Below are 27,442 nucleotides of genomic sequence, written 5' to 3'. Positions count from 1 at the left end.
CTTGTAGTTCCATCACTAGTTCCCTCCCATTGGGTGGGCTTGTAGTCCCATCACTAGTTCCCGCCCATCTGGTTAGACAGCTGTTAGTGATCTTCAAGACTGAAGAATTGCTATTGTACTTTGGGGTATATCTTAGGGTGCTGGTCACTGTTGGATGCCACAGGCGTTATAGTTGAGTAGAACTATTAATGTGCTTTTCTTCCTCGGGAACTTGTGCAGCGCCTTCCAGCAATATGAGGCTAGTTCTCAGGGAGAAGTCTTCCAAGCCAGTTCCAGGTAAATTCCTCCAAGTCCTGCATCCCAGGGATGCATTAAGGACTTACCTTCAAACTCCATAGGTAACCAATGCAATGGCAATAGCCTGTATTTGTGGGGAGAGTCGCATGGACACCCCTGAACTTGGAAGAAAGTTTCTCATGTCTGCTACTGAGATTTTTGTTGGATAGACTGTGGCTGTTGGGGAGGGGGACATTATCACACTTAAGTGGTGTAACTTTATTTAAACTGTGTGTGTGAATGCATACACATACACTTATATATTACATGTAACTTTAGATGAACAATAATAATATGATTCCTTGTGGCTTTTCAAACATCCTTAGTGTTGTCTACCCTTCCTTCTTCCTGCTCCCTCTCTAATCCTATTAAAGCCCTCCTCTCCTTTTGGGTTCCTGCCTTTGTAGCACCTGCAGCCTGCAAGTCCCCTCCCTCCCCAATCTGCCTTCTGCTTTCCTGAATTCTGTAGTTGCCTCTCTGATACAGCCCAGGCCTACCTAGGAATGAGACTCACAGTGGGCTGGACCCTCCCACACCAATGGCAATTGGGGAAATGCCTCCCAGATGCGGCATGGCTGATCTGATGGAGCACTCTGTCAGAGGTTCCTGGCTCCTCAGGTGTGTCAAGTGAGCAACCAAGATTAGTCATCTCTCCAGCGGCTTTACTCATTGTAGCTCTCGTGCTGGCTACGGCGCCCTTCATGCCCTGGAAAAGGCCATGTGTGTGGCCTCTGTGGTGAGTGGATCCTGGGAAAACAGAAGCCAGTGGAACTGGTTTCTTCCTGTGAAATGTATTTCACAATACTTGTTTGCTAGTGGTAGCCTTTTGCCTTATTAAATGTTTAAACTGTTATGTGGGCAATTTTTTCTTTTTATTAAACAAATAAACAAAGAAGCAAACGAAACTACAGCCAGGCTGTGGTGATGCATGCCTTTGATCCCAGGAGGCAGAAGCAGGCGGGCGGATCTCTGTGAGTTCAAAGCCAGCCTCAGCTACACAGTGAGTTCTGGGACAGCCAGGACTACACAGAGAAACTTTGTGTCTAAAAATAAACAAAAACACACCACTAACAAAAAAACAATAAAACAAAACAAAAAACTACAAAATACATTATACTAAACAATGGGTGCTCCCATTCTCAAGTATCTCCATTTTGTAAAGGTTTTATTTTTCCTAATACGAATTTCAAAATGTATTCAAAGCGGAGACTGTAGTATAACGAGGCCCCTTGACCTGTCACTCAATATCAGCAACGATTAACCTTTTGTTTTCATTTCTAAGGCTTTCTCTATCACCAAAATTTGATTTTGAAGCCAATCTGAAGTCAACTCTCTCTGTTCATTGCAGTCGCGCAGGTTGAAGCCGGGTGCACGCCAGGCAACTGCTTGACCAGTATGTGCAACTTCTACCAAGATTCTACTTTCCCGAGTTGTATGGTGAGATCAGAAATAAAAATTAGGTCACCAGGCCCAGCGTCAAGGTAAATGCTTAGGCATTTAATCGGATGGCTTGTTCACGACACGAACAACCAGTATTACCATTAGCTCTTGATTTACGAAGCCACATGTTCAGTCGTATGACGGATGTCATTAACATCAGCGTGGCAGGTTCATTCATCTGCCCCTGCCCCGCACTCCCCCGTGATGAATACACTCAACAGATGGGGAATTTCATGGTCACAAATGGAACTGTTTATCCTTTCATTGTTCCCATGTCAGCAATCAGACTAAATCCATTACCCGGCAATAAAAAGATCAGCCCGCTGCCGTTCAGCTGCGGAAGGGGCGAAGTTATGTTGAAGGGATTTAGAGTTTTAGAAGAGATAAAAGATGTAATAAGAAGCCACATAAAAAATTAAGACCCCAGAGAAAAATTTGAGTCTCTTGTTCTTAACCCAAAGGATTAAGGGATTTGAAAGGGAAGGCCCCGTGAGTCTCCACTTCCTTTAACAGAAATACACTAGAGCCCCCTTTAATTCTAAACGTGGCATAGCTTTCCCTGTGTGCTGACGGCTTTATTATGTCATTTGAAAATTCACAAACACTCAGATTGGGTTCTGAATAAGGAGGAAATGTCAGCTGCAGAAATGGATAGTTGTCAGGGCTGTTATGAGTCTTGTGTGTCAATAACCAGTCGCTTGCTCTTCAGAAAGTTCTTCCTGTGGCCTCGCCTGCAAGTCTTCGTACACTGATCTGGTAGTTCTGTGGCTCCTCGAGACTGACGTCCGAATATCCAAAGGGGACCGCCACAGAACCTTGTTTCTCCATGCGGATTCTAGAACACTTCTATAACAGGGCATCACAGTGGGAGAGAGGTGCTGGTTCCAGAACTCATCCACAGGGGCTGAGGATCTAGACACAAAGTCTTTCTTGCTCAGAATGTGAAATTCTGGTCAACAAAAAATAGTCTGAGGAAAAATTAGACCGGCTGTTCCGTTCTTATTCTATTTCAAATTCATATTGCCAACTCAGTGCCGTGGACGCTGGCTCCGGCATGAAAGGATGGAGATCTTCAGTGATAAAGTCAAGGTCCTTTACCCGAGTTAACATGTCAGAAAGGGGAATGGAGCAGACACTAAGTGACAGGCACACAGAGTATGTTCTGAGTTCAGAGGACACTCAGATCAGGGCTACTGATTCCTCTAGGGAGAAAGAGAGCCTTGAGAGATTTTGGCTTTCCTTCCTCTCTCCCTTTCTTCCTCCTTTCCTTCCTTCCTTCTTTCCTTTATTACTTCATTCTCTCATCTTTCCCTCCCTCCTTCTCTCCCTCCCCCTCCCTCCATCCCGTCCCCTCCCCTCTGCTTCCCTCCCTTTCTTCTCCCTTTATTCCTCTTCTTCCTTCTTTTTGCTGTCAGCAGTGTGGATGGTCAAACTCAGGGCTCCAAATGCTACTCAGATGCTCTGTCATTGATCTGTGCTTCCATCCTCTACTGAAAGATTTTTGACGGTGTATCTTATGAGGATCATTCTTGAACAGGGAAGGGAATGGCTGATTAGATGTCAAGAGATAGAAGCAGGAAAACCATTAGGAAGGTGACTGTTATAACCAGGGAATGAGGTGGGATTCTGAACCCAGAGTGGCGTGGGCATGTGAGTGAGTGTGTGTGCTGATGAGAATATGAAAAAGATAATATTTCCTGATATTGTTGACAGGTAGCAGTGGTAATGTATAAAGAGCTTAGAATAATATTTGTGCGAGCTAACCTCAATGTAGTGCATATTTTCTCTTTGGGATTGTCTTTTCCAGCACGGACTATTGTAACAAATCCCTATAGCCTGGATCTAACATCCATCTTTTTTTTTTAAATGGTTCTGGAGGCTGGGAAAGCCAACATACATATTCTATCTAGATTCATTTCTGGTGAGAGGTGTCGTCTTAGGTGGAATGTGTCTTCCAACTTCTTACTGTGTGTCCATGTGTAGAAAGTAAGAGTTCTGGCCTCTTTCTCTTATTTTAAGGAGACCGCACCCTTTTGATTTCATTTAAATTTAATCACCACAAAAAGATCTCACCTCCAAACACAAAATCTCTTGGGTCTTGCTTCAGCTCCAAGAGCTGGGGAAGATATGAATGTGCAGCCCACAGTAGATCCCGGTGGCCAAAGCAGAGCAGAACGGAAAACCAGCAAGAGTGAAAGGAGAGAGATGGCTGCTGACTGGGAGGGAAGGATGATGTGGGAGGGAGGGACAGCATCCTTCAAAGGTGTCTGGGAGTCTCCGCCCTGCAGAAAGCCTTCCTCGGTGTTGGAGGCCAAATGAGAGAGTGGGAGTTTCGAGACAGAGATCACCGATCCTGGACATAAAGCCTGTCTGTTTAGTGCCTGTCACTAAGCCTATGTATTCTGTGAACTAAAAATTTCCTTTCCTGTATGGGGGACAGGGTGTCAGCACCTCTTTCGTCTTGATAGCCCCTGACATAGCAGGCCCCTTCTTTGTATTTTGTAGTTTTCAGTCACTGTCAATAGTCCCAGCTGTGAAAACTAGTGAGGCTGACCAAAGCAGAGGGATGGCTGAGTTTAAGGAGCTCTGCTTCTGGAAGGCAGAGAACACTGCCTTCTGTATAAGATATTAAAAACCATTAGGTCTGTCCAAGAACCAGGGTCACGGTCCTCTTCTTACACTTACTGTCCAATCCACACATCCCCAAGGGTCTTTTTGGCAGCTTAGCAATTATTTCCACTATCCAAATGATGCCGATTCGTCGCCTCTGATGGATGGTGAGCTCTTTTAGGGGAAGGACCTGTGTCTTATTAATCTCCGTAGTCCCAGAACCTGCCATAGCAGTCTCGATGGCTACCCACAGCAAGATCTGTGTGGAGGGCCAAGCCACTTGTCAGCAGCATGACTTTGGTCAAATAATATGAGTTTTCTGAGGCCTGATTTTAGCATCCATAAGCAAAAGATAATTGTAAGTGCTACTTGATTAAGCTGTTTTAATTAGCAAATGATATAACGCATGCCCAACGTGCAAGGATGCAAACACATGACCAATATTAGGTTTACAGTTATCATTACCAGGCCCAGCCTGACAAGATTGACTTGGGAGTAAAATCTGACAAGGCATTTTACCTATGGGATGCTCTGTTTTTTTGAAATTACCATCTTTATTTGTCAAGCCAGCTAGAGGTATTAATTATCCTCTATGAGTTTTATATCTAATTTCCTAGGCTGTCTTTTTTCACTAGTCCTGCATGTGCAGCTTGTTAGGAATTCACAAGGTGAGTGTTTTAAGAGAGTCTTTACCACAAGGGCCACTGAGATGGCAAATCAGCACACGACAGGATGCCCACCAGAGTAACGTGAATCAGGTCTGCGACAAGAGCTCCCTATAAATTTGCTAGACTAACTGGGGAGAAAACAAAACAAAACAAGTGTAGGCCTAGGGATGTGGATCCTGTCAACCATGTCTCCTCAGGGCTAGAAGGCAGGAAGCCCTAAGTTCAGTCATCAGCAGCATAATCCCCAGTGTGAGGGTGCACACTGTGCGCAGTAACCCAGCCGATTTGAGGCCGACTTGGGATAGATGAGCTTCTGTTTCTAAATAAGTGAATAGAATAGTGGTTCGTCTTGCAAATATTTCCCCTCGTACTCGGTACACGGCATAAAACTTGCGCTGGTTGCCCTGCAGATGTCAAAGCCATCGAGGGAGCATGTGCGTATACAGCTTCCAGAAGTTTCTGAGAAGCAACTTAGGCCCTTAGAAGGGGTCTTGGGGACGGTTTCTCGTCTCGCTCAGCTTTCCCAGGGCAGCAATCTTCGACTAACAGGCCTGATGACTTACAGAAAAAACATTTGAATGTTGTTCTCGGCCATTCGAACCATGGACCATGACTGGGATAATGCAGGCCTGTTGGCTAGGGGTCCACTCCCAGAGGGTTCAATAAGGCAGAACTAAAAAACTAAAATAAGTAAATAAATAAAGTACAAGGCAAAAAATGGGGAAAAAGATTTGGTGACTTATAGTTTCGTTTTCATGTCACCAAAGTAAGTTTTCTAAGTGTATTTGAGTTTATCAGTCCGTAGGCACTGTGGGGTCATGTCGTCTTCTGTCCATCTTTGTGCATTCTGTAAGCACAGAACAGAACTTCTCAGGGGAAAATCGCACCCGGCGCCCACACGCGCTACTGCCAGTGCTCCATAGTGTCTTGTGCCCCAACAGGTCTCTGCCAGCACGAGGACCGTCACCAGACGCAGCCCAGACCTGGCATCTCCCGAACATTGTTTCTGTCATGCCCAGCTCATTGGGTGCCAGCGAATAGCAGCAGGATGGCAAGGGAGGGGTTTCCTCTGCTGTGGCTTGTCCTAAGATGGCTGCCTGCACATCAGCCAACGGGCGAGGATGCCTTAGTACGCACGACGCCGATGGAGAAGACGTGATCCTAAGTCCGCAGGACCCTTACCGTGCAGAGGCCTTCTCAGCTGCTCAGGGTGAAAGAATTGATAGTATTTTAACACTGATCCTTGAGCTTCTGAAGTCCAGTTACTGGTTTTCTGCAGCAGGAAGTCAAATTAAACTGGGAGGGTCTGGGAGGGCCTCAGCATATGTCTGCTGCCTGCCTGGCCCTCTCTGTCTCTGTCTCTCTGTGTCTCTGTCTGTCTGTCTCTCTCTCTTACACACACACACATACACACACACACACACACACACACACACACACCTGTGTTGGGCATATACAGACTTTCCTCATTCTTGACATCCCCTGAACAACACAAAGTAACTTTTTGTACTGTATCAGACAATGTAAGTCATCTGCAGATAATTTATATTATATGAGGCTATAAGTAAAGTCTATATCATTTTATAGAAAGGACTTGAGCATCTTAAGATTTTTGGTATCCAAGGAGTATTCTGGAAGCTCCATGGTTACCAAAGGTACACTCTCCGGATAGAAAAGAAAATTCGCAGGTGGTTTTTGTGGCTCCATCCACGTGAGTGAAACCCAGCTGCTTTTATCATTGTGCTCGGGTTTATTTCTGAAGAGCAGTAAGAGGAAAGAGACGAGGAAGCAAGGCCTACGGTGAAGTACTGCGTGTATTTAGAAAAGATGACTCGAAAGTTCATGCTTAAAATGTAAGAGTTCGGCGTGGGGAAATTGAGCTTAAGAAAATGACTGAAAACGTGAATCTCCACATATATGACCACCATCTGCTCCCTGCTCCGGTACTGGGGGGAATGAAACTTTGGAAGTCATCTCAGTTGCCTGTATTATGGGTGAATTACTAAAATCCCATCTCGAGAACTACTGTGTACCTTTTAAAGTAGTGCTCATGGAGATTATGTGGAAATATAGGAAAGCTTAAAATGTCGTATCTTCTAGGAAGAGAGAGAAAGATTATACCTCTCATGTGGGAAAACCGGAATGAGAAGATCACATGTTAAAAGTCGTATTTGGGTAATGGGATTAAACGATATTTTTCTTTTTCTCTTGAGTACTTTAATTAGTTTCCAGGGTATAAAAAAATTCTACAGATTGAAAAGTGGTTAAAACCACCCAATTAAAAATCCGATACTTTAAAGTCTTCAAGAATGAGGGTTTGAAGTTAGCTGTCCTAGCTTCAAGACGGATGCCACATGGGACATTTCAAACAGTCGGTGCAGTGGGCAGGGAGGAGATTGCATTTTATCTGAGAGCGATTGGAGTTGAAAAGTCCGAGAAATAAAAGCAGAAGACACCAGGCCCTCCCACACCCAGCTGCCAGCAATTCAGCTGAGGGCTTCAGGACCTCATTTCTGGCCATTCACTGGTTGTGTTCAGGAGACAGCTCCCAGGTCATTGTGATGGTGATGGCCTTCTCTGCCAATGGCTCCCAGAGGGCCAGGCTCTTCACGGCAGCTGTCTGGGCTGGGGTCGCTGGGCATCAGAGAATCAGGGTCTGTGCAGTGTTGACCTGGAGGCGAACAGTTACCCTCCTCACACCTCCTCCCCAGGGGCAGCGTGCCTCATTAGGGTACAGTTTCTAATCCAAGCACCCATCCATCTTTTTCTCGGAGTTAAAGGGACAGCCAAGCAATTTTTGTGGCCACGCTTTCTGCTTTGATACTGCACTTGTTTGTGTTTTACAAGAGCTTTGTGTCCAGAGCGATAAACACAATGCCAAACTCAACACAGCCCTTCCTGTTCATGGAGAAGGGACACGAGACCAGAACTAGTCATCCGTTTATGGTGGCCCTTGACAATAAATCACAGTGACGAGGCTTAACTTAGAAATTGTGTTTTCCTCATTAAGAAAATTAGAGATGTGTGGTTCAAGTGAAGATGTTGTCATTTGTGGTAATTCTACGAATGGGGCATTATATAAACTCTCGGATGTCGTTTTTTAAAATTTTCTATCCCTTGCCAAGTAAACCAAGTAAGTGAGTCTGTAACTCCAGAAATGTTTTTCGAAAGGAAATCAGTGGAAAATTAGGATTTGCAACGAGAGAAATGCATTTGTTATCTCTGTGGAAGTGTTTGGTGTGCAGACATTGGCCGCATCTTCTCTCTCGTACTTCAAATAGCAGGCAAGTTACAAACACTTCTTTTTCCATGTTTTCGAATTGTAAAGAGCAAAATGATGAGTCCCAGGATAAAAAGACCATGAAGGCCTCCTAAATCTGTTTCTAAATGCACGGCCTTTTCCTTTACAGAGTCACCGTCAACGTGAATGCCAGACATTTCTGGTGAGTCACATCTAGGCATCTGGTTTCTGTTAGGAGAGGCACCAAATATTTGAGGGATAAAGAATTCATTTTTAAATCTCAAGTTGTTTTTCATTACATTTCTCAAATTCAAAATCTCACATTCAAGAGCAGCTAATATATAAAATATACTCATAACATCTTCAAGCTGAAGAGGTTTTGGTTAAATAAATTATTAAGATTCAGCTGTCAGGGGAGAAAAATCCAGCCTCCCGGAGTCTCTAAATAATATTGCAGAGCTTTACAGAAGAGACACTCCCTGCGGGCACTTCGTCTGTGAGTCAATCAACCCCAGACTGAAACATTGAAGGAAAAGACTTCACCAAGTTCCAGGGACCAAACCCGCACCCTGCTGGAGCCTCCTGTCCCTGTGCAGCTCCTCCGTCTCCAGCACTGGCTAGCATTGCCTGTCCGAACTCTTGTGAAGTTAGACCCACGATAACACGTGCAGACTTCCTTGTCTGTCCCCTCACAAGACAGCACAGCAAGCGATGACTTGGTCACTTTGTGTTAGAAGGAATCTCAAAGTGACATAAGGCTCTAGAAGGATGTTCATATGTTACCTGGAGCTGTGGCTCATAGATGTGTGTGTGTGTGTGTGTGTGTGTGTGCGTGCATGGGTGTGCACGCATACAGCGGTACCATTTTATGTGTAGGAAGGAATTAGGCACTCACAGATTTCAGTATCTGCATGGAGTCCTGGAACCAACCGCCTAAAGACGCAGAGGAAGAATGTGTTGTAAGAGTTCTCTGACCTAACCTATTTGGGCATTTTTAAAGGGTGGTGGTGGCAATGGGAGAATCCCCACCTCTTGCTATGCTAAATGCACTTTCATTAATTGACAGATTTTACTGAATATGTCTCAGATTGGCAAAGCTGCCCCATCCTCTGGCTCATTCACAATGGCTTCTACTCTTCCTCCGCTATGCACTTTCTGCAATTTTAGCTAGACATGGCCAACAAGATGGAGCTGGCATTTTGTTGGTATCATCTTATGTTTATCTTTGGATACTGGGTATAAAGCTCTTGTGTGTTTTATAGACACTATCTTTGTGTGTGTGTGTGTGTGTGTGTGTGCATGTGCGTGTGTGTATGTGTGTCATGTGCTAAGCTTGCACTCTACCACTGAGTTATACCCTTAGCCCCTCCTCTTTGTGTGATGTATGTGGATGTACATGTGTATATTTGCAAGTGGAAGACCAAGGTTGACACTGGGTGCCTTCGTTTTGCTCTCCACCTCATTTTTTGAGACAGGGTCCCTTAGTGAGTGGGGACTGGCTCGACAGTGGGCCCTGGGCATTGGCTCATCTCTACCTGCCACCTGAGTTATACGAAGCTGTGACTGCCAGTTACCTGGATGCTGGGGAGTGGAGATTTGAACCCAAGAGCTGTAAAAACTGAAAGCATAAAACACTAAGTCCACGTTTTCTCATGATTTTCTATAGCCCCAATTTTATTTTTCCAATGGTATCTTTTAATATTATGGTGCCTATCTTTTTTCTTTATATAGACACACTTATATATAGTTGAAAAGGTAAGTCAAACTATACAATTATATAATTTTTGCCACTTATTTACTGCCAACATCTTTTATGAAACAGACACATATTTCCAAGAGATTTGTTTCATCTTTAGTAATAATACCATAGTCTTCTGCCATTTACCATATTAGTATGTATAAATGAATGTTTAGATTGCTTTAATTTTTATTACCCAAAAAAGTACTATCAGAGACATCCTTGTCATTTTTTTCTTTTGCACACTAATGTTAGTTTTTTCAGAATAAATTTCTAGACATGCAGTGTCTGGACATAGGATATTTGTATGTTTGATAGACAGTTTCTGTCCATTTGGCACATAGACTGAGAGTCAGTGTGTTCAGCAGGGTTTGGTTTAGGAACGCTGACCCCTGGGGTGTGGCCCATGGGTTTTACATAATCCACGTCGAGGAGTCTCCTGAAGGATAAAGTCACATCACATTCAAACCGGCAGCAGGTGGATTAAGTGTGGAGATAACAACAGAGGCGAGCCTGGCCCACTTCTGCTATCTGTTCACATGGTGATCATTTCACTGACGCGGTAATTAGTACAGTTTCATTGATGCTTCAAACAAGGCAGACAAGTCCTCTTCTGACTGGGCACGAGGCGCAAGCTTGGTGACCCTTTCCTGAGACAGTAAACAAAAGGAGTCATCTGGGGCTTGGAAGTGACAGTGTCAATGCTATGTGCTCATGGAAATTAGTTTGGTCATTAGAGACAATGACTAGATATTTTAAAAATCCTATAGAAACAGCTTGGTGTAATCCAGCACTTGAGAGGCAGCGGCAGGGAGTCACGAATTCAAGGCCAGCCTGAGCTATATAGAAAGCGCCTGGCTAAAAACAAAATAAAAGCAAGCAAACAAAGGATGATCAAAGAAACTCCCACCCCAGGTCCCAAGCCGTGTTTCTCGAATGGTTTGGGCTAATTCCAAGCTCAGGATTCTCAAGAACTACTTCTTTCTCATAAGGCTTTGGAAAGCCTTCTGCTCAAATGTACAGAAATAAACCATCCTGCCCACTGATCGGACCGGACCTGCCAATGGCTTCTGCCAGCTGTCTCCAGACAGACAGTCTTGTCCCTGGTAACAGCAGTGCTGCTAAGAAAAATGTAACAGCAGGTCCTCGACTCAAGACCACTTCCTTCACACACCCAAAAGTACTTTCTGTAGAAGCGACCCTTTAGGCTATGCGCAACAAGGAATCTATTTTCCCCCTTATTAACCAAAGTTTCATATTTACTTTTCCCAGTCAGTTTAGTGGTTTACTTCATTTCTCCAGTGGTCATTATGGGTGGAGTTGGTGATGTCAACAGCCTATGGCTATATGTTCTAGTGGCTCCAGGATCCTTCTGGAACAAGGGACTAACAAAAGATGGCTATCTGCTACCCAGATGAAATGAACACACACTACATCACACAGGCCCCATCGTCATGGGCCTTTGGCTCTATTTTCTGGTGATAAGCAGGTGTTTGGATGTATAACCCGCTAGCAGGTAAGCACAGGGGGGACAAAGGCCTGGCTGTGTTTAGTGCTCTGATCTATGGTACCCAACACAGTGCTCAACATACAGCAAATGTATTACCAACAGTTAGTTGCTGAGTTAATGAAGAAGGTAGGAAGAGGAGGCAGACTGCAGACTCTGCCCAGCTCTCCTATTTTCCTCAATTCAGAAACGACACTCAGTGAGTAGTAGTTCAGACAAGGAAAAATCTCAGGATACATTTGTGTGCAGGATCCCTTGATCCAAGTCTGCTGGACCCACCTTCAAGATGGATCACATCTGACACGCCAGTCCTCCCACCACCACCCTGACCTGCAATGGGATGTTTCCATTTTTGCTCCACTATCGCCCCCTAGAGGCTATTCACTTGACAGTAGCCACTTCTCCTTTTGCCTCAGCAGAGACCTGGGTTTACAAGTTCTGGATAAATGTCCCTTTGGGATCAGAACAAAATCATGGGGTTGCCATGCAGCTCAGCTGGTAGAGTGCTGGCCTAGCAGGCGAGAATCCCCAAATTCTGTCTCCAGCACAACAAAAACTAGGTATGGTGGCTCCCACTGCTACTTCGAAACTCAGGAGATAAGAGGCAGGTGTGTTAGAAATTCAAGGCCACCCTCAGTTACCCATCAAATCTGAGACCATCTTGGCTTACATGAGATACAGTCTCAGAAAAAGAAATCATGACGTGTGATGCCTCCTCAATCTGGCTCTGTCCTTCAACCTTCCCTCTCTCATCGGCTCATCCTCCCCTACTGCCCCCCCCCCCCCAGCTTCTTCCCTGCCCCCACTGGCTCCCTCCCTCCCTCTCCACTGGCTCACTCACCACCATTGTCTCGTCCCCCCTCTTTTTTCCTCCCCACTGACTCACCCCCCCAACACACACTGGCTCACTTACCCTATTTGTTTGCTCGAGACAGGCTCTTTCGTAGCTCAGACTGCCTTTAAAGTCCCTCTTTAGCAGAGGCTTGCACTACTGATCCTTCTGCCCCTACTTCCCAAGTGCTGGGATTACAGGTGTGCACCACCACACCCAGATCCACCATCCCGTTTACATTTCAGCCTTCTCCACATCCCTTCTTTCCCTAGCTGCCATGTCTGGGCTGCCATGTCACAAAAGACACTTGACTGCCCTCACTGGAGTCCTTGCCACATGGTCCGCATGGGATTTCTCTCTATCTCATTACTTAGGCATTCCATCCCACCAGGGATCATCGTCTGGAAGTTCTTATATCTCAGGAGAAGGGAGGCGAGCTCCAGGCATAAGCCCTAAAACCCCTGAAAGAAAAGAAAAGAAAAGAAAAGAAAAGAAAGCAAAACACCTGAAAGAACACATCGTGGGAAATCCTGATGACACCAGGCTTGGTGTTTGATTCCATGGATGTGACAGCAAAGACTCAGAAGACAGAAGAGAAAATAGAAACCTGGAATGGACTAGATCAAAATATACGACTTCTGTATACCAAAAGACCGTAGCAAGACAACGAAATGACGACTCCCAAAATGGATAAATGCAAACAGTATATGTGATATATTAATGTCCAGAATATAAAAACTATTCTTATAGTGCAACAGCAAAACACCAAAGGGAGCAACCCAAAAATTAGCCAAAGTCTTGAATAGATATTTCTCCAAAGAATAACACATAAATAGCCAATATGCCCAGGACAAGATGATCAGTGTTCTTAGCCTTTAGGGTGTGCAAATCTAATTCTCGCCAAGGCACTGCTGCGCACCACTGGGCAATCATAAAAACAGTGGAAACTAACAAGTGCTGGAGAAGATGAAGAGAACTGGAGCTCTTTGTACGTAAATGGTGAGGCGCTACGGAATAGTTTCCCCGTGCACCAGGAAGCTAAAAACTGGATTGAAATTGGTAGTACCTGCTAGAAACCTCCGCACTTGGGAAGTGAAAGAGGGGATGATCAAGGCCAGCCTGGGTACATAGTGAGATCCTGTCTCAAACAAACACCAATAAAATTACCATAGGAACAAACTGTATACTCATGGATACTTACTCCAAAAAAACTGAAAGCAGGGATGCAAACGTAGGTGGTGGTTTGAATAAAAATGGCCTGTGTAGGCTCAGAGGGAGTGGCACTATTAGGAGGTGTGACTTTGTTGGAGGAGGTGTGTTACCAGGGTGCAGGCTTTGAGATCTCAGACGCTCAAGCCAGACCTTTGCATCCACATGTAGAACTCTCAGCTCCCTCTCCAGCACCACGTCTGCCCATGTGCCACCATGTTCCCCGCCATAACAATAGTGGACTGAACCTCTGAAACTGTAAGCCTGCCCCAGCTAAATGCTTTCCTTTATAAGAGTTGCCATGATCATGGTGTCTCTTTACAGCAACAAAACCCTAAGATAATATGCTTGTATTACCAGTGTTCAAAACAGTCAGAAGGTGGAAACAACCCAAGGGCCCAATACAGGCATGGAATGGTATATCCACAAGATATGGTATATCCACACAAGGAAATATTACTCATCCATAAACAGGAACAGAATTCTGACACATGCTACATTGGTCAACACATTAAGGTAAAATAAACCAGTCACAGAAAGACTGACAGTGTATGATTTCATGTATATGAGGAGACGGGAAAAAGATCTTAGGTTGCTAGGGGCTGTGAGAAAGGCAATAGGTCAGTTGTTCAGTGGATAGAGAGCTACTTGGGATGTTAAAAAAAGATCTGCAGTGGAAAGTGTTTTTTGTATAGCACTGTGGATATATTAAATACCATTGAACTATACACATAAAATTTATTAAAAATAAATTAATGTTAATTTACTATAATTAAAAATAAAAATGAGAAAGGAGGATGGATGACATCTTAGAGAAAGTGGGAAGAAATGCTGTTGACTATGGATGAGACAAAGGCAAAATTTTTATATTCTAGCAGATCTTATTAATAGTTATTTATCAATCTATCATTTATCCTTCTCTATCCTTCCTTCCTATCTATCTATCTATCTATCTATCTATCTATCTATCTATGTATCTATCTACCTATCTATCCATCTACTTGAATCTTTACCACCTATACCTATTTGCAATCAATCACCTATTTATTTATAATCAATGTACCTATCACCTACAAATAATCTATCTGCTTGCCTGTCTACCCATCTATCTGTCTGTTTGTCTGTCTGTCTAGTTTCTGGCAGGATAAAGAGCTGGCTTTCAGTTTGTGCTATGGCCAGAGACGATGGTGATGATGGCAACGGTTTCCACAACATTTTGTTATAACAAGGAAGAGCCCTCTGATGAGCTCAGAGTCTTTTGCCGGGACCTGTTCCTCTCTGGGGAGGCGGTTCTGGACTCTCAGGAGTGGCTTAACCACGCCTCTGCTAGCTCTCTCTTCACACTGCCAGCCCCAGTGATCGGGCAAATACGACGAGAGACAAAGTGTTTGATCCTATGCCATATACAAGTCAAATGGCTTCAGAATGAAGATGCGTTGAGCAACGTGCTATTATTTACAGACACGAAGGCCAAAGAACAACTGATTAACCCGGGCACTGAAATGGAGACTCCACTTTCAGCACATTCATAAGATGACACCATTTCAGCTGGTCTGTCTACCGAGAGTGGGAATGCTCGCTTGGGCAGCCGCTGCTCCCCAGTAACGGAATGTTTTGGCTTGAAATGCCAATGTTTCTTTCCGGAGGCTTCAGAAATCGAATTCCGAAGATGAATTTGCTCTTGCCCATCCCCTCTGCAGCTGGGCCATGCAGCTGGAAGCCTCTGCATGCAGGGCTGCCATTTGCTGCCACTAGCACAGGCTGTGTGTTTGGTTAAGAAAAACGGGCCTGCTCGCTCTTTCTAGAAAAAAACTGACCCCTGGCTGATGAACATAAAAGAGTCTTTTATCACACACGGACTCTATAAAACAAACTTTCTGGCAAGACTCCTTGCAGGGATCAGTACATCATACTTCCTTAAATCTGGTGGATATTAATGAGTGAAGACTGGTCCTCTGTACGTGTAGAATTCTGAGGTTGCCATGGCATTCCTGTAAGACACTCACTGCTGCCAAGAAACGAAACGAAACCCCCACAGCCCTTCTTCGTCTGCAGGATATTTCTGTTCTAGTGAGGGCTCTCTATGGCTGTGATAAAACAGTCACCAAAACCAACTCAGGGGAGGAAGGGGCTGATTTCACCTAACAGCTCCCCAGTTCACAGTCCAACAGGGGAGTCAGGGCAGGGACTCAAGGCAGGAACCTGGAGGCAGGAGCTGAAGCAGTGACCGCAGAGGAACGCTGTTTTCTGGCTTGCATTCATGCTGCCCAAACCAATAGCAAGTGGGAGACTCTTAGGCATTCCCAAGTTTGGCTACCAGCTTGAGATGCAGCCTCCCCCCACCCACCACCACCACAGCTTCCGTGTGCTGACCCCGCCCCCCCAGGAACTACTCCTCAGGCAATCTCTCAGGGACAGCCAATTCTTCAGCCCCAGCTGACCAGAATCAATTATCTCAGTAAAGCAAAGGTTTCATTTCAGTGGTGCCGGTCTATTGTTAATCACAGCTGACCAGAAACCACGGATTCTTAATTCAAAATACCAACCAAATGGCCCAATATTCTTTGAGGGGCTCTCAGTCTTCCCAGGCCTCCGACATCGGTGGCGCCTCTTTAACATTGCTTTCTCCCAGGCTCCCGTAACAGCTTCTTAAACTCTGACCACCCGGTGGTCTTTTCAAGCCCAAACCTCCCAAATCCTTCCATAATTCTCCCATAACAATATGGTCATGCCCATCACCACAATACCACACTCTCTGGTACCGATTTCTGGTTTTCGTTGCTGTGATAAACACCACAACCAAAAGCAACTTGGGGGAGGAAAGGGTTTGTTTGGTTTCTCGGTTTATAGTTTATCATCAAGAGAAGTCAAGGTGGAAGCTGAAGCAGAGAACAGTGGAGCGCTGCCTACTGGCCTGCTCTAGGGGGGCTTGTTCGGCTTTTTTTATTATATACAATGGGGACGACTTGCTCAGGGATAGTGCCACTCCCAGTGGGATGGGCCTCCACATCATCAAAAACATAAGCCCTTCAAACAGGAGCACAGGTCACTCTGATGGAGACCATTCTTCAGTTGGGATTTCCCCTTCCATGGGAATTCAAGTTTGATAAAGTTACAAAAACTAACTAGCATAATAATTCTTGGAAGTAAACAAATTCATATTCTTTTATTTTTTCTAAAATTATATTATTATTTATTACGTGTATATGTGTGCACCATGGCTCATGTGTGGTGGTCAGAGGACAACTTGTGGCGTTCACCTCCCTCATGTGGGTCCTAGGAACTGACTCAGGAGGTCATTCAAGTTTAGCAGCAAGCACCTTTACCTGCTGAATCACCTCACTGGCCCTAAAAAGTTGTATCTGTGGCGCTGGCAAGATGGCTCAGAGGATAAGAGCACTGGCTGCCCTTCCAGAGGTCTTGAGTTCAATTCCCAGCAACCACATGGTGGCTCACAACCATCTGTAATGAGATCTGGTGCCCTCTTCTGGCCTGCAGGGATACATGCAGGCAGAATATTGTATATAGAATGAATAAATAAATCGTGAACATAGTCCTGGGATAAACAGAAAATACAGCAACCCTGAGATAATGCTAGGAAGCCAGAAGTCACACTGAAACCATGGTGGCCCCTAGGTCTGTGGAATTCCTGAACACGTTTTCATGGCTGTCTTTGTTTTACTCAGTCTTAGGAAATACCTAGCTATAGTTACCACCACCAAGCCACTCACTCACCCAGACAGAGGCTTTAGAGGAGAAGCTGCATGTTCGTTGGACATGTCTACCGGGCTGGGTGTAGCTGAGGACGGAGAAGCAAAGCAGAGCCCTGCCCTCATCAGTCATAGGCTTGGCTAGCATAGCTACAACGGCCTTACAATGTCTTATATTGTGGCTCAACAGGTTAAAGCGATGGATCTGTAGGTTGGCTCAGCACCTATGCTGTATCTCAAGACATTTGTGTTTCTCACTCATTTACATGGTTAGGTGCAACTGGATCCACTGGGTTTGAAGCTAAGTCAGGGAAACCAGTGGCCCATGGGCAATCTCTCACCAGTATGCTGAGAAGTCAAGAAAGTGGGGGCAAGGAGCACCCAGTTGACTTTTCTTAAAAGTCTACCCACACAGGAATCTAAATTTATACCTAATGGTAATAATTGTAGGTAAAGGTTGTTCATCCAATTAAATGGGACGTGTTTCCCGTTTACCGAGGTTCCCTGCATTCTGTTGCCTCAAATTGCTTTGTTCATCACTTCTGTGGGCATAGGAACTGTGAGCTCAAACTATCCTAACATCTTCTATGAATGACGAGGTTCTCTATAGTCTGGATGGTGATATCAGGGCTGGGGAAGATGGGGCTGGTTTGAGTCCTTGCTTTCCTGGAGTGGATGTGGAAAAGGCACCGTTGCTTGTGGTCAGTAGGCTGCTGCATGCAAAGATAGATATCCTCACTGTTGGCTGCCCCAGAGCCAGGGAGGGACCTGTGAATGCTGAGCGCTGGACAAAAGAGCCCCATGGTGATCCCTGCTTTCCTGCTTTTCCGTATTGACTGGGAGGACTCAGGGAGTGGCTGGGTGTGGCAAGCAAGGTATAGTCCATGGACTCAGTGCTCGTGGGTCTGAGCGCCCTACTTTATAGTACATGGCAATAGATGAGGATCTTGGTCCATTACGACCTGGAGTACTAGCTCCAGAGAGGTCAAAATAGAGATCACATCTTCATGTGGTTCTCGGGAGAGGGAGCTTTATATCGGTAATGATTCGACTTTATAAACATGAATAATTTAGTTTATATTCTTTAGCAAAGTTTAAATAAATGAAATAAGGTATAGAGGGACACAGATGTGTATGAAATAAACAATTTACCCGAATGACTCAAATGCAAACTTGCAATAATTCCAACTTAAGAGCTAAGCTTGCATTCTATGAAACAGTAGGGATCTGTGGTGATTTATCCTGGAAAATAACACCGGCGGTCCTTTTGGGATAGCTTTGCCCCGTTTTATGGGGAACTCCTGAAACTGCAGAAGTGTGGGAGGGAGAGGGGTTTCCATAGATCAAGTCAGTTTGGCAGTTTGCATCTTGGGTTTTCATAAAGGATCCTTTTAGTTTACCACATGAAGGAACACACAGGCGCAGGGAGGGGCCAGGCTACTTTAGCACTACGGGTTCTCGAGTGGCTGTGGGGGAGTTGCAAGGTTCCCCTCCAGCTTTGTGCTCAGCAGACATGAAGGCTACATTGTGCATCTTACCTGGGGCAGTGTCCCTTTCACCAAGGAAGGGATGTCATCCTTGGAGTAGCCAAGGGCACTGAGACCATCATCAACATTTAGGTCAAACAGGAATTGTCGGAGGGTATCTGCCAATATAGTCCCAGCGTCTTGGGTCCTGGCGGTGCGGATGTCAGCTCCTAGGAGAGAAGCACAGACCATGGGAAGGGAGGGAAGCAGCTTCCGGGTTCATTTCAGTCACAGTATCAGCTGAATATGTCAACTGTCCCCAGGGCCACCTTCAAACACCGAGGTCCAGGGCCCTGCTAGGCTTCCCTGAGATGTCTCTGTGGTCAGTGGTCAAGCCCACATTGGCAAGACCAGGCTGAGGAGCCAACTGCTCTTTAGACGAGCTGGCTAGGGTTCTCAGCTCTCACAGTTTTCAGGGGACTTCGGATTCCTCCCTGTCCACTCTGTGTGGCAGTGGAGCAGAGTGACCGAGCCAAGGAAGGAGATGCTGAAGAGAGGACAGGAAAGACAGCTGGTGCTAGGACGTGGGGGTTGCACATGTGTAGGGGGGCACAGCTTATACGACTCTCAGGACTTGGTATTTACTGACCCCTAGAGGTGTGTGTGTGTGTTCAATGTCTTCTAGCAGCAACAGAAGACACAAGGCTTTTGCAAATAGCTTGAGGCAAGGACAGAGAGCTACAAATGCCACACACTGACCACAGAAAAGGAAAGAAAAATATGATGACAAAACTGTTATGTGTGACCGAGAAAGAAGAAGTTTCTGCTTTATACCTAAAAATGTGATTTTTTTTATTTTTTATTTTATTTTTTTATTATTATTTTGTCTATGTTGTTAAAGGATAGGGGATGTTCCTCTTAGAAAATGTCTCAGTGCTAGCCATGCACATGAAGACTTGGAGAATGGCGCTTCCCGTGAAGATAACGACGTGAAGAAGGTTGCCAAGGTTTGGAGATTTAATTTTAAGGACAGAAGCTTAATGATTCCTAGCGCAAACAATAACAGAGATGTCATTGCAGCAGAGAACTGTTCTTAGGCAGGGACGTGTGAAACTTCCCAAGGGAAAGACGCAGGTTTCCCACCCCTTGCTTAGCAACCGCCCTGCTGCCTGTCTATAGGAACACCTGCGCAGCCCACAAGGCTAGCATTCAGCAAACGAGGGTAGCATCGGTCAATGCAGAAACGAAATGCCAGCAAAAGAGGAGCCTGCTCCTCACTGAGGCACACCGTAAGTCAGATTTCAGGCTCCTCCTTCTGTGAGGGTCAGCAGCGGCTTTAGTTCCAGGAAAAGGTAAACAGAACCAGATACAGGGCCAGATGGAGAGCCACACGATGAAAGGAACCCAGGCCTGGCAAGATCCATCTGCAAAACCCAGCGGCAGCTGAGAGTGGATTAGGTGGGAGGCGTGACACAGGATATGGGGTTACGGGTTTATGATCCTGGGATAGCCGCCACCAAACACGCTGCACAGACTTCTGTGCTTTAGGGGAAAAGAAGGTGAAATGAAAGAAAATGAACTGGTCTAGCTAAGAAAAAAAAAAAAACATAAGATTTTGTAGGGAATTAACATTTTTAACTGGCAATATGGGCTAATACTAAAATTCCTAAGCAGTTAGAAGAACTCCTGTGTTTGTCTCCCAGTTTCGTTTAACTGACTCTGCCTTCTCCTGATGTCTGTGCTGCCTGGAGCAGGCCCTGAAAGTTCACTGAGGTTCCCCATCTACAGCAGATCTAGCCTACAGTTTGGACCCCCCCCCCCCCCAAGCTTTAATTTTTACCATTCTCATATTTACAAAGGTCACAGCCATATCCCAGCACGGGCGCACATTTTCCCCCCTAAAGGGAAAAGGGCTACAGGCCCCTTGTAAATCTGCCAATGTGCTCACACAGGACACACTGCAAACTGAAGCCTGGGTTTGGCTCCAAGTCCTGGGTTTCTGACATTAGCATTCCCGGCACAGCACCTGGAGCTGTGGGGCACACAAAGGGCTGGTGTGAGAGGGAGGGCCAGGGCAGTGGCCCTGTGGGAGGAGGATGTCTGCGGTTGCTCCTGCCTCCTCGGGGATCATCTTTCCAACGGCTCAAGCTACAGGGACATAATGAAGAATTGAGTTTTCGTTACAGCCTTTCTCTTTCCGCCCACCCTAAACATAAGTAATGGAATAAGATGTTCTACAAGTTAATCAAGTTCTCCAAGTCACCTAAAAAGACTCCTTGTTTCAGAAAAAAACCAAGATTTTTCTTTCCTCCTACTACGGCTAAACAGAATTATATTCTATCTCTATAAGAGTCAAAACACCCAGTGGGCATCTCACTAGAGAGATTACTTATTCAACAGTATGGCAAATAGGTTGCTCATTTGAAAGTGCTTTTGTTCCTTGTTTAGCTTCTCTGGGATTGGGGGTTCCTGCTGCTTCCTTAATTCGTTTTATCAGTGATTCAGCATAGCAAAAGTCTATGAAGTCATTACTTTGCCTTCTTTGGAGGTGAAAGCTGAGCAAGTAGCATCAGTATAGGTTCCATTTCATTACAGATCCTAAGAAGCATAAAATTATGGTATTTAAAATGCTGCCCAGGGCTTGGGGTGGGGGTGGTGGGGTGGGGGTAAGGGGAGATGGGGAGAGAGAAGTGAGAAGGGGAGGATGGGGAGAGCTTGGGGGAATGGGAGAGTTGGGATGGAGGAAGAGTGGATATATGGGAGCAGGGATGTATATATCTTAATTAAGGGAGCCATTTTAGGGATGGCAAGAGACTGGACTCTAGAGGGGTTCCCAGGTGTCCAAGGAGATGTCCCCAGCTTGTTCCTTGGGCAGCAGAGGAGAGGGAACCTGAAATGGCCCTATTCTATAGCCACTCTGATGAATATCTTGCATATCACCATAGAACCTTCATCTGGTGATGGATGGAGATAGAGACAGAGACCCACACTGGAGCACTGGACTGAGCTCCCAAGGTCCCAATGAAGAGCAGAAGGAGGGAGAACATGAGCAAGGAAGTCAGGACCATGAGGGGTGTGCCCACCCACTGTGACGGTAGGGGCTGATCTAATGGGAACTCACCAAGGCCAGCTAGACTGGGACTGATGGAGCATGTGATCAAACTGGACTTTCTGAACGTGGCTGACAAGGAGGGCTGACTGAGAAGTCAAGGACAATGGCACTGGGTTTTGATACTACTGCATGTACTAGCTTTGTGGGAGCCTAGCCTGTTTGCTTTCCTAGACCTGGATGGAGGGGGGGAGGACCTTGAACTTCCCACTGGGCAGGAAACCCTGACTGCTCTTTGGATTGGAGAGGGAGGGAGAGGAGGAATGGAGGAAGGAGGAGGGAAATGGGAAGAGGGGAGGAGGTGAAAATTTTTAATAATAATAATATAAAAAAAATGCTGCCCAGGACTTCAGGCAAATTGTTGATGTTTTATCACCGAGCTACACCAAAACAACAGCTTTTGTTACTGTTCCTGGGAATCACTCTGTTGTGGAGCATTTGTTTAACTATGCAGAGATGTGTTGCATTTGTTCACATTGCGGAATATTCGTTTAACTATGTAAAGATGTGTGGCTGTTTTACCTTGCCTGTCTAGGACACCTGATTGGTCCAATTAAAAGCTGAATGGCCAATAGTGAGGAAGGAGGTATAAGTGGAACTTCTGGGCAGGGAGAGTAAGTAGGAGGAGGAATTTAGGCTTGAGGAAGAAAGAAGATGCCAGAGCCCCAGCCAGTCAGACATGGAGGAAGCAGGAAGTAGGGCACAGAGGATAAATAAAAGGTGAAAAGCCCCGAGGCGAATGCAGAAGAATAAAAACAGGTTAAGTTAAAGAACAAGTGGGACAAGCCTAAGCTAAGGCTGAGCATTCATAATTAATAATAAGTCTCCCTCCATGTCTTTGGTGGGTCAAGGACAATGCCAACATTCCATCTTGGAGGCCACAGATTTGTGAGTGATGGTTCATACCTAGTATTTCTGCCGTCTCCAGATGCCGCTCTGGAAACATCTGGGCAGTGAAGGTGAACACTGCTGGAGATGTGAGCACCACAGAGAGGCCATGGGGCTGGGGAGAGACGGATAGAAAAGCTTTCTTCCTTAGTATATGACTAGAGTACTCAGAACAGCCGAGAACTCGCAGCACGGGCTGGGGTGCAGCTTAGCTTAGCGATACAGTTCTTGCCAGTATGATAAGGTCCTGAAATTCCATCCCCAGCCCCGCCCCCACTAAAGATATACTTATAAGATTTAGTTGAGTAATTTATTATTAAATATTTTTACCACCAGAGGGTGATCCACATTGTATTCCTTGGCTTTATATGTCTTCACTAAACCTGAAATTGGGTAAGACATGCCATGGCTGGAAAAGAAAAAAAAATCTGTTGACACACAGACGCCAGAAATCAACAACACAGACATTGTTGTGGGAGTGCCCTCTTGTCTCTGGACGGTATGGTTACCTATGTGATGTATTCTATAGGATACATTTTTCAGATGCCCGGATGAACTGTGATGCTCTCCAACTTTAGGGTATTCGTTCACAAAAACCTCTGAGATGGTCAGACCCCAGTGATGAGGGAGTCCTATGTGCTGCCCAAAAGGCAAACTGGACCCGCTAGTGACCCATTCTGCAAATAACTGACAGACTGTTTCAAGTGTTGCGTATCAATGGCGCTGAATTATAAAGTCTAGCCGACGAAGCTCGGCTATCCGGGTCTACTGAACTGACTTTCTCAGACCTCCGACGTGAGCTAAATCGAGAGCTCCTGCTTCTCCGAGTGACTGGATAACTTCAGAAAGTACTTGACTCTCTTGGAAGCAGAAAGTTACTGCTGAGTATGCTCTCAAGAAGTGTTAGGGCTCATGGAGCTTTCAAAGGCAGCTGTATAGCGATACTTGAAATTTTCAATGGTTTTTAATAGTTGTCTATGTTCTTTGTACACAATAAGAATTATTCATGCTATCTTTCCTTCTACCCATTTTATGCATATATTTAATTTATGATCATATTGGACATATTTGTTTCTAGATTTTTTCCTTTATTTTTTATTTTGTGTGTTTTGCCTGCATGTGTATCTATGTACCCCATGCCTGCAGTGCCCTTGGAGGCCAGAAGACACATTGGATCATCCGCAACTGGAGTTACATGTGGCGGTAAACAGTCAAAGGGATGCTGAGAACCGAACCTAGGCCATTTGAAAGGGCAGCTGTTGATCTCCAAACCGCCGAGCCTCTCCCCAGGACCTGCGCACCTGTGCATATAATTTTGTACATTGCTTTTGTTGCCTAATATTTTGTTTGTTTGTTCTAAGACAGTCTCATGTAGCCCAGGCTGATCTTGACCTGTCTGTGTAGCTGAGGATGACTTTAAAGCCCTCATACTCCTGCCTATACCTCGTAAGGGCTAGGATTGCAGGTACGAGCCCCTGTGCTTGGTGTTATATGCTGTTCTTTGCATTTTCTTGTATAAATCTGCTTTAAATACTATTCCTAATGACTTTATTTTATTAAGTACTATACATGCATCCAAAATGTTCAATTATAAATTACACTTAGGTGAACATCTTTGTAAGGAAATCCATTGTACAGATCATGGATATTTATTTAGGCTAGATCCTTAAGAGTGAAACAGTGGGCCAAGGGAGGTAAACATTTTCAGGCTCTAGTACATTTTGTATACTTGCTTTGGGTGTAATAAATTCCTGCTTCTACGCCACAGAACTTGATGCTCACCACTGCCTTGCACCAGCAAAGCCCTGCTCAATTCTTAACGTTCTCTGTTTATGATTTTAAAGCACTTTACCGATAACATTTCAGTCAAAGATTAATTTGGGACTATTAACCAAGATTCTGATTGCTCCCTCTCTTTTTTATGGGACAATCCCGCATTTGAGATTTTACAAATTGCAATACAAGCAAGATACAGAGACGCAAGAGCCCTCATACGATGCTGGTGTGAATGAAAAATGGTATAGGCACTAAAAAATTAATAAAACATTTCCATAGACCCAGAAATTCCATTTATTTGTGTCAAGTAAGAGAAATAAAAATGTGCACACAAAACTTGTACAGTATATTATTTTTAGCAACAAATTTCCACCAGCTGATAACAGGTCAAATAAAATGTGGTATCTCAGCCAGACAGCAGTGGCACACACCTTTAATCCCAGCAATCAGGAGGCAGAGGCAGGCGGATCTCTGCGAGTTCGAGGCCAGCCTGGTTTACAGAGTGAGTCCCAGGACAGGACAGACAAGGCTGTTACATAGAGAAACATCATCTTGGAAAAGAAAAAGAAAAGTTGTGTCTCCATATAATAGACTAGTATTTGACTGTAAAAAAGAAGTGGTTCTAAGAGCATCCAAATAAAACATGGCAGATGCAAAGGACCAGGTGCTTTTACGCCTTTGACGTGCCCCAACTGGGAAATTCTAGAGAAGGGAAGTTGCTCAGTGGTGTCTAGGCATCAAGGGAAGTGTTGGCTTTGGTGAGCTGAGGATGTGGGGTTTTCTTACGAGGCTAATAAAATGTCCTAAAACTAAAGGGTGCAGGACTCTGTGCACAGATTAAAAGCCATTGACTTACATACACTTTAAACGAGCAGACTGTATAGCATATGAATTTAAAGCTGTCATAGGAAACCCATGACCTAATGAACTGAATTCAAATTAAGAAAATATTTGGGGAAACCTCAGATTTCTTCCTTGTACAGCATATTTAAAATTTGCCCCTTGTCCTGAACTATTAGATATTAAAATTTAGAAAACAGTACCTTGAGTTAAGAGAATAAATTGTGTGTTCGCTTACCACAAATGAACACCAGCGTTGCCAAAGCCGATGCCAGCGAAAGCGCTTGCCAAGTGCATACTAGACCTCGCTTCCAGATCCTCGGGGTTCCTGACAGCCCTGTTGGGTTACAGAAATACGGAGTGACGCCCCAACATTGCCATTGTCTTCTGAATAAAGAGCTGCCTCAGGGAAAGGCAAGATGAGGGAGGAAAATTAGGCAGGTTACTCAAACAACTGCCTGTCTTCTCAATGAAAACCGAAGCAAACATATTTTTCTCATCAGCAGTCTCACCAAGGACATAATAAACACGCTGTCAGTCGCTCAGCTGACGGGAAGGGGCCGGGACCAGAGCCCCAACCTTGCACTGTGTGTGTGCTCTAGGGAGGTGACCTGGGACTCCCTCTTCATCATTGGCCAATGATCCTGACAGTTGTGACCAGACTCAGAGTGTACACTTTCAGAGGGCACCAGGAGCCCTGTCACCCTAGGCTACCTGCAGGCCAAGCCAGTCTATACATCTTTCTGTCTGTGACACTGATCCAGATTGAACTGTGTGTTCTTGCTGTTTCGGGAGTCTGTTCCCATTTGCTCTTTCATAAACAGTGACTGTAAATACGTATACTTATATATTTGTATTCTTTAAAAAAATGAAAGGATTAGTCAACTTGTAAAATATTTCGTTTAAACTTTTGTTTTTAGATATGAGGTCTTGTTACATTGTCCAGGCTAGTCTCACGTTCCGATGCTTAAGGGACCCCCTGCCTCAGTTTCCCCAGTCATCGGGACTCCGGGTGCTGCTACCACACCCAGCTTGTACTTGTGTTCTTAAATCTTTTAAACCTCCCAGGAATCCTTTCACATTTCCTGTCTTTTCTGTCTCCTGAGTAGCTACATTTTTTTTCCTTCACTTTAATTCACGTGAGTTTTCTCCATGGGTGGCTCCTGCGTTCTCTCCATGGTTCTCTTTCCCACGGGAGCTGTTGTTCTGAAAGAGTTTTGCTTCGTAGCCCTGGCTGGTTTAGTACTCACTGCATAGCACAGCCTGACCTCAAACTCGTGACAATCCTCCTGCATCAGTTCTTGAGTTACAGGTGTGTACTGCCATATCCAGCTAGTTTGGGGGCTTTGGTGAGCAAACCTCTCTTTATTTCATCTGTCTTCTTTACATTCTAGGAGCTTTGGTTGTTCTGAAACTGGTGCCTATTTGGACTGACAGGTCTAATTTTCGCCTTCCCGACCTCAGATCCCTTCAGAAGTCACTACTGACTGCCCTGGCGAGCAGACGATGTCACCAGTCAGCTCACTGTGTCAGCATCAGGCATGCCAGGTGTCACCAGAGAGCAGCTCACGCGTTTCTGTCCCAGCTCTTTCTCCCCAGGGTGACATACCTCTTCAGATACTTGGCAACAATCCGCAGTGCGTGGACTGCCCAGATGTCACTGATTGGGTTGCTGCCCTGGTAGGCTGGCCGTTGGATGGGGTTGGAAGGGCAGGGGCTCCGCATGTTGTAGGGAATGGCCGTGTACGACTCCAGAGCATGGCTGCAGAGAAACGTAAACATAGAACAGGCATTGCCTTCCTCTTCACCCTTCATCCCTTGAAAGCTTATAGCTACATTTGGAATTTATTTATTTATTTATTTGTTTGTTTGTTTATTTTTTTGAGACAGGGTTTCTCTGTGTAACCCAGCTGTCCTGGAACTCTCTGTAGACCAGGCTAGCCTCACAACTCAGAGATCCGCCTGCCTCTGCCTCCTGAGTGCTGGGATTAAAGGCGTGCACCACCACTGCCTGGCCATTTTAAACTCTTCACCTGAGTCTATTTTTAATGTGCCTTACACTCAAGGTTGGCTCTGAATGTTTCAGAGCTTCCCCCCTTGCGGGCCTGTGCTCAGCTGCAGGTGTGACTAGA

The 27,442-nt window shown here is 45.2% G+C and overlaps 1 protein-coding gene across 2 annotated transcripts in view; it reads right to left on the bottom strand.

The window, feature by feature from the left end:
- Positions 1 to 9,907: 9,907 nt before the first annotated feature.
- Adhfe1 (alcohol dehydrogenase iron containing 1) overlaps positions 9,908 to 27,442 on the bottom strand; it is a 32,066-nt gene continuing 14,531 nt past the window's right edge. For both annotated transcript variants that reach the window (XM_041667619.1, XM_041667620.1), the window contains exons 9-14: positions 26,920 to 27,072; positions 25,549 to 25,647; positions 23,025 to 23,103; positions 22,713 to 22,809; positions 18,770 to 18,927; positions 9,908 to 10,623 (exon numbers count right to left, since the gene is read on the bottom strand). In XM_041667619.1, the coding sequence (XP_041523553.1) occupies positions 10,540 to 10,623; positions 18,770 to 18,927; positions 22,713 to 22,809; positions 23,025 to 23,103; positions 25,549 to 25,647; positions 26,920 to 27,072 (670 nt within the window). In that variant the 3' untranslated portion in view covers positions 9,908 to 10,539. The remainder of the gene's footprint in view (positions 10,624 to 18,769; positions 18,928 to 22,712; positions 22,810 to 23,024; positions 23,104 to 25,548; positions 25,648 to 26,919; positions 27,073 to 27,442) is intronic.

This window comes from Microtus oregoni, unplaced genomic scaffold (assembly GCF_018167655.1).
Source record: "Microtus oregoni isolate MIOR12 unplaced genomic scaffold, Mior012 000017F_ref0000208, whole genome shotgun sequence".
Classification (NCBI taxonomy): Eukaryota; Metazoa; Chordata; class Mammalia; order Rodentia; family Cricetidae; genus Microtus; species Microtus oregoni.
Note: the sequence above shows the minus strand (reverse complement) of the source record. Positions and strands in the feature narration are given on the sequence as shown.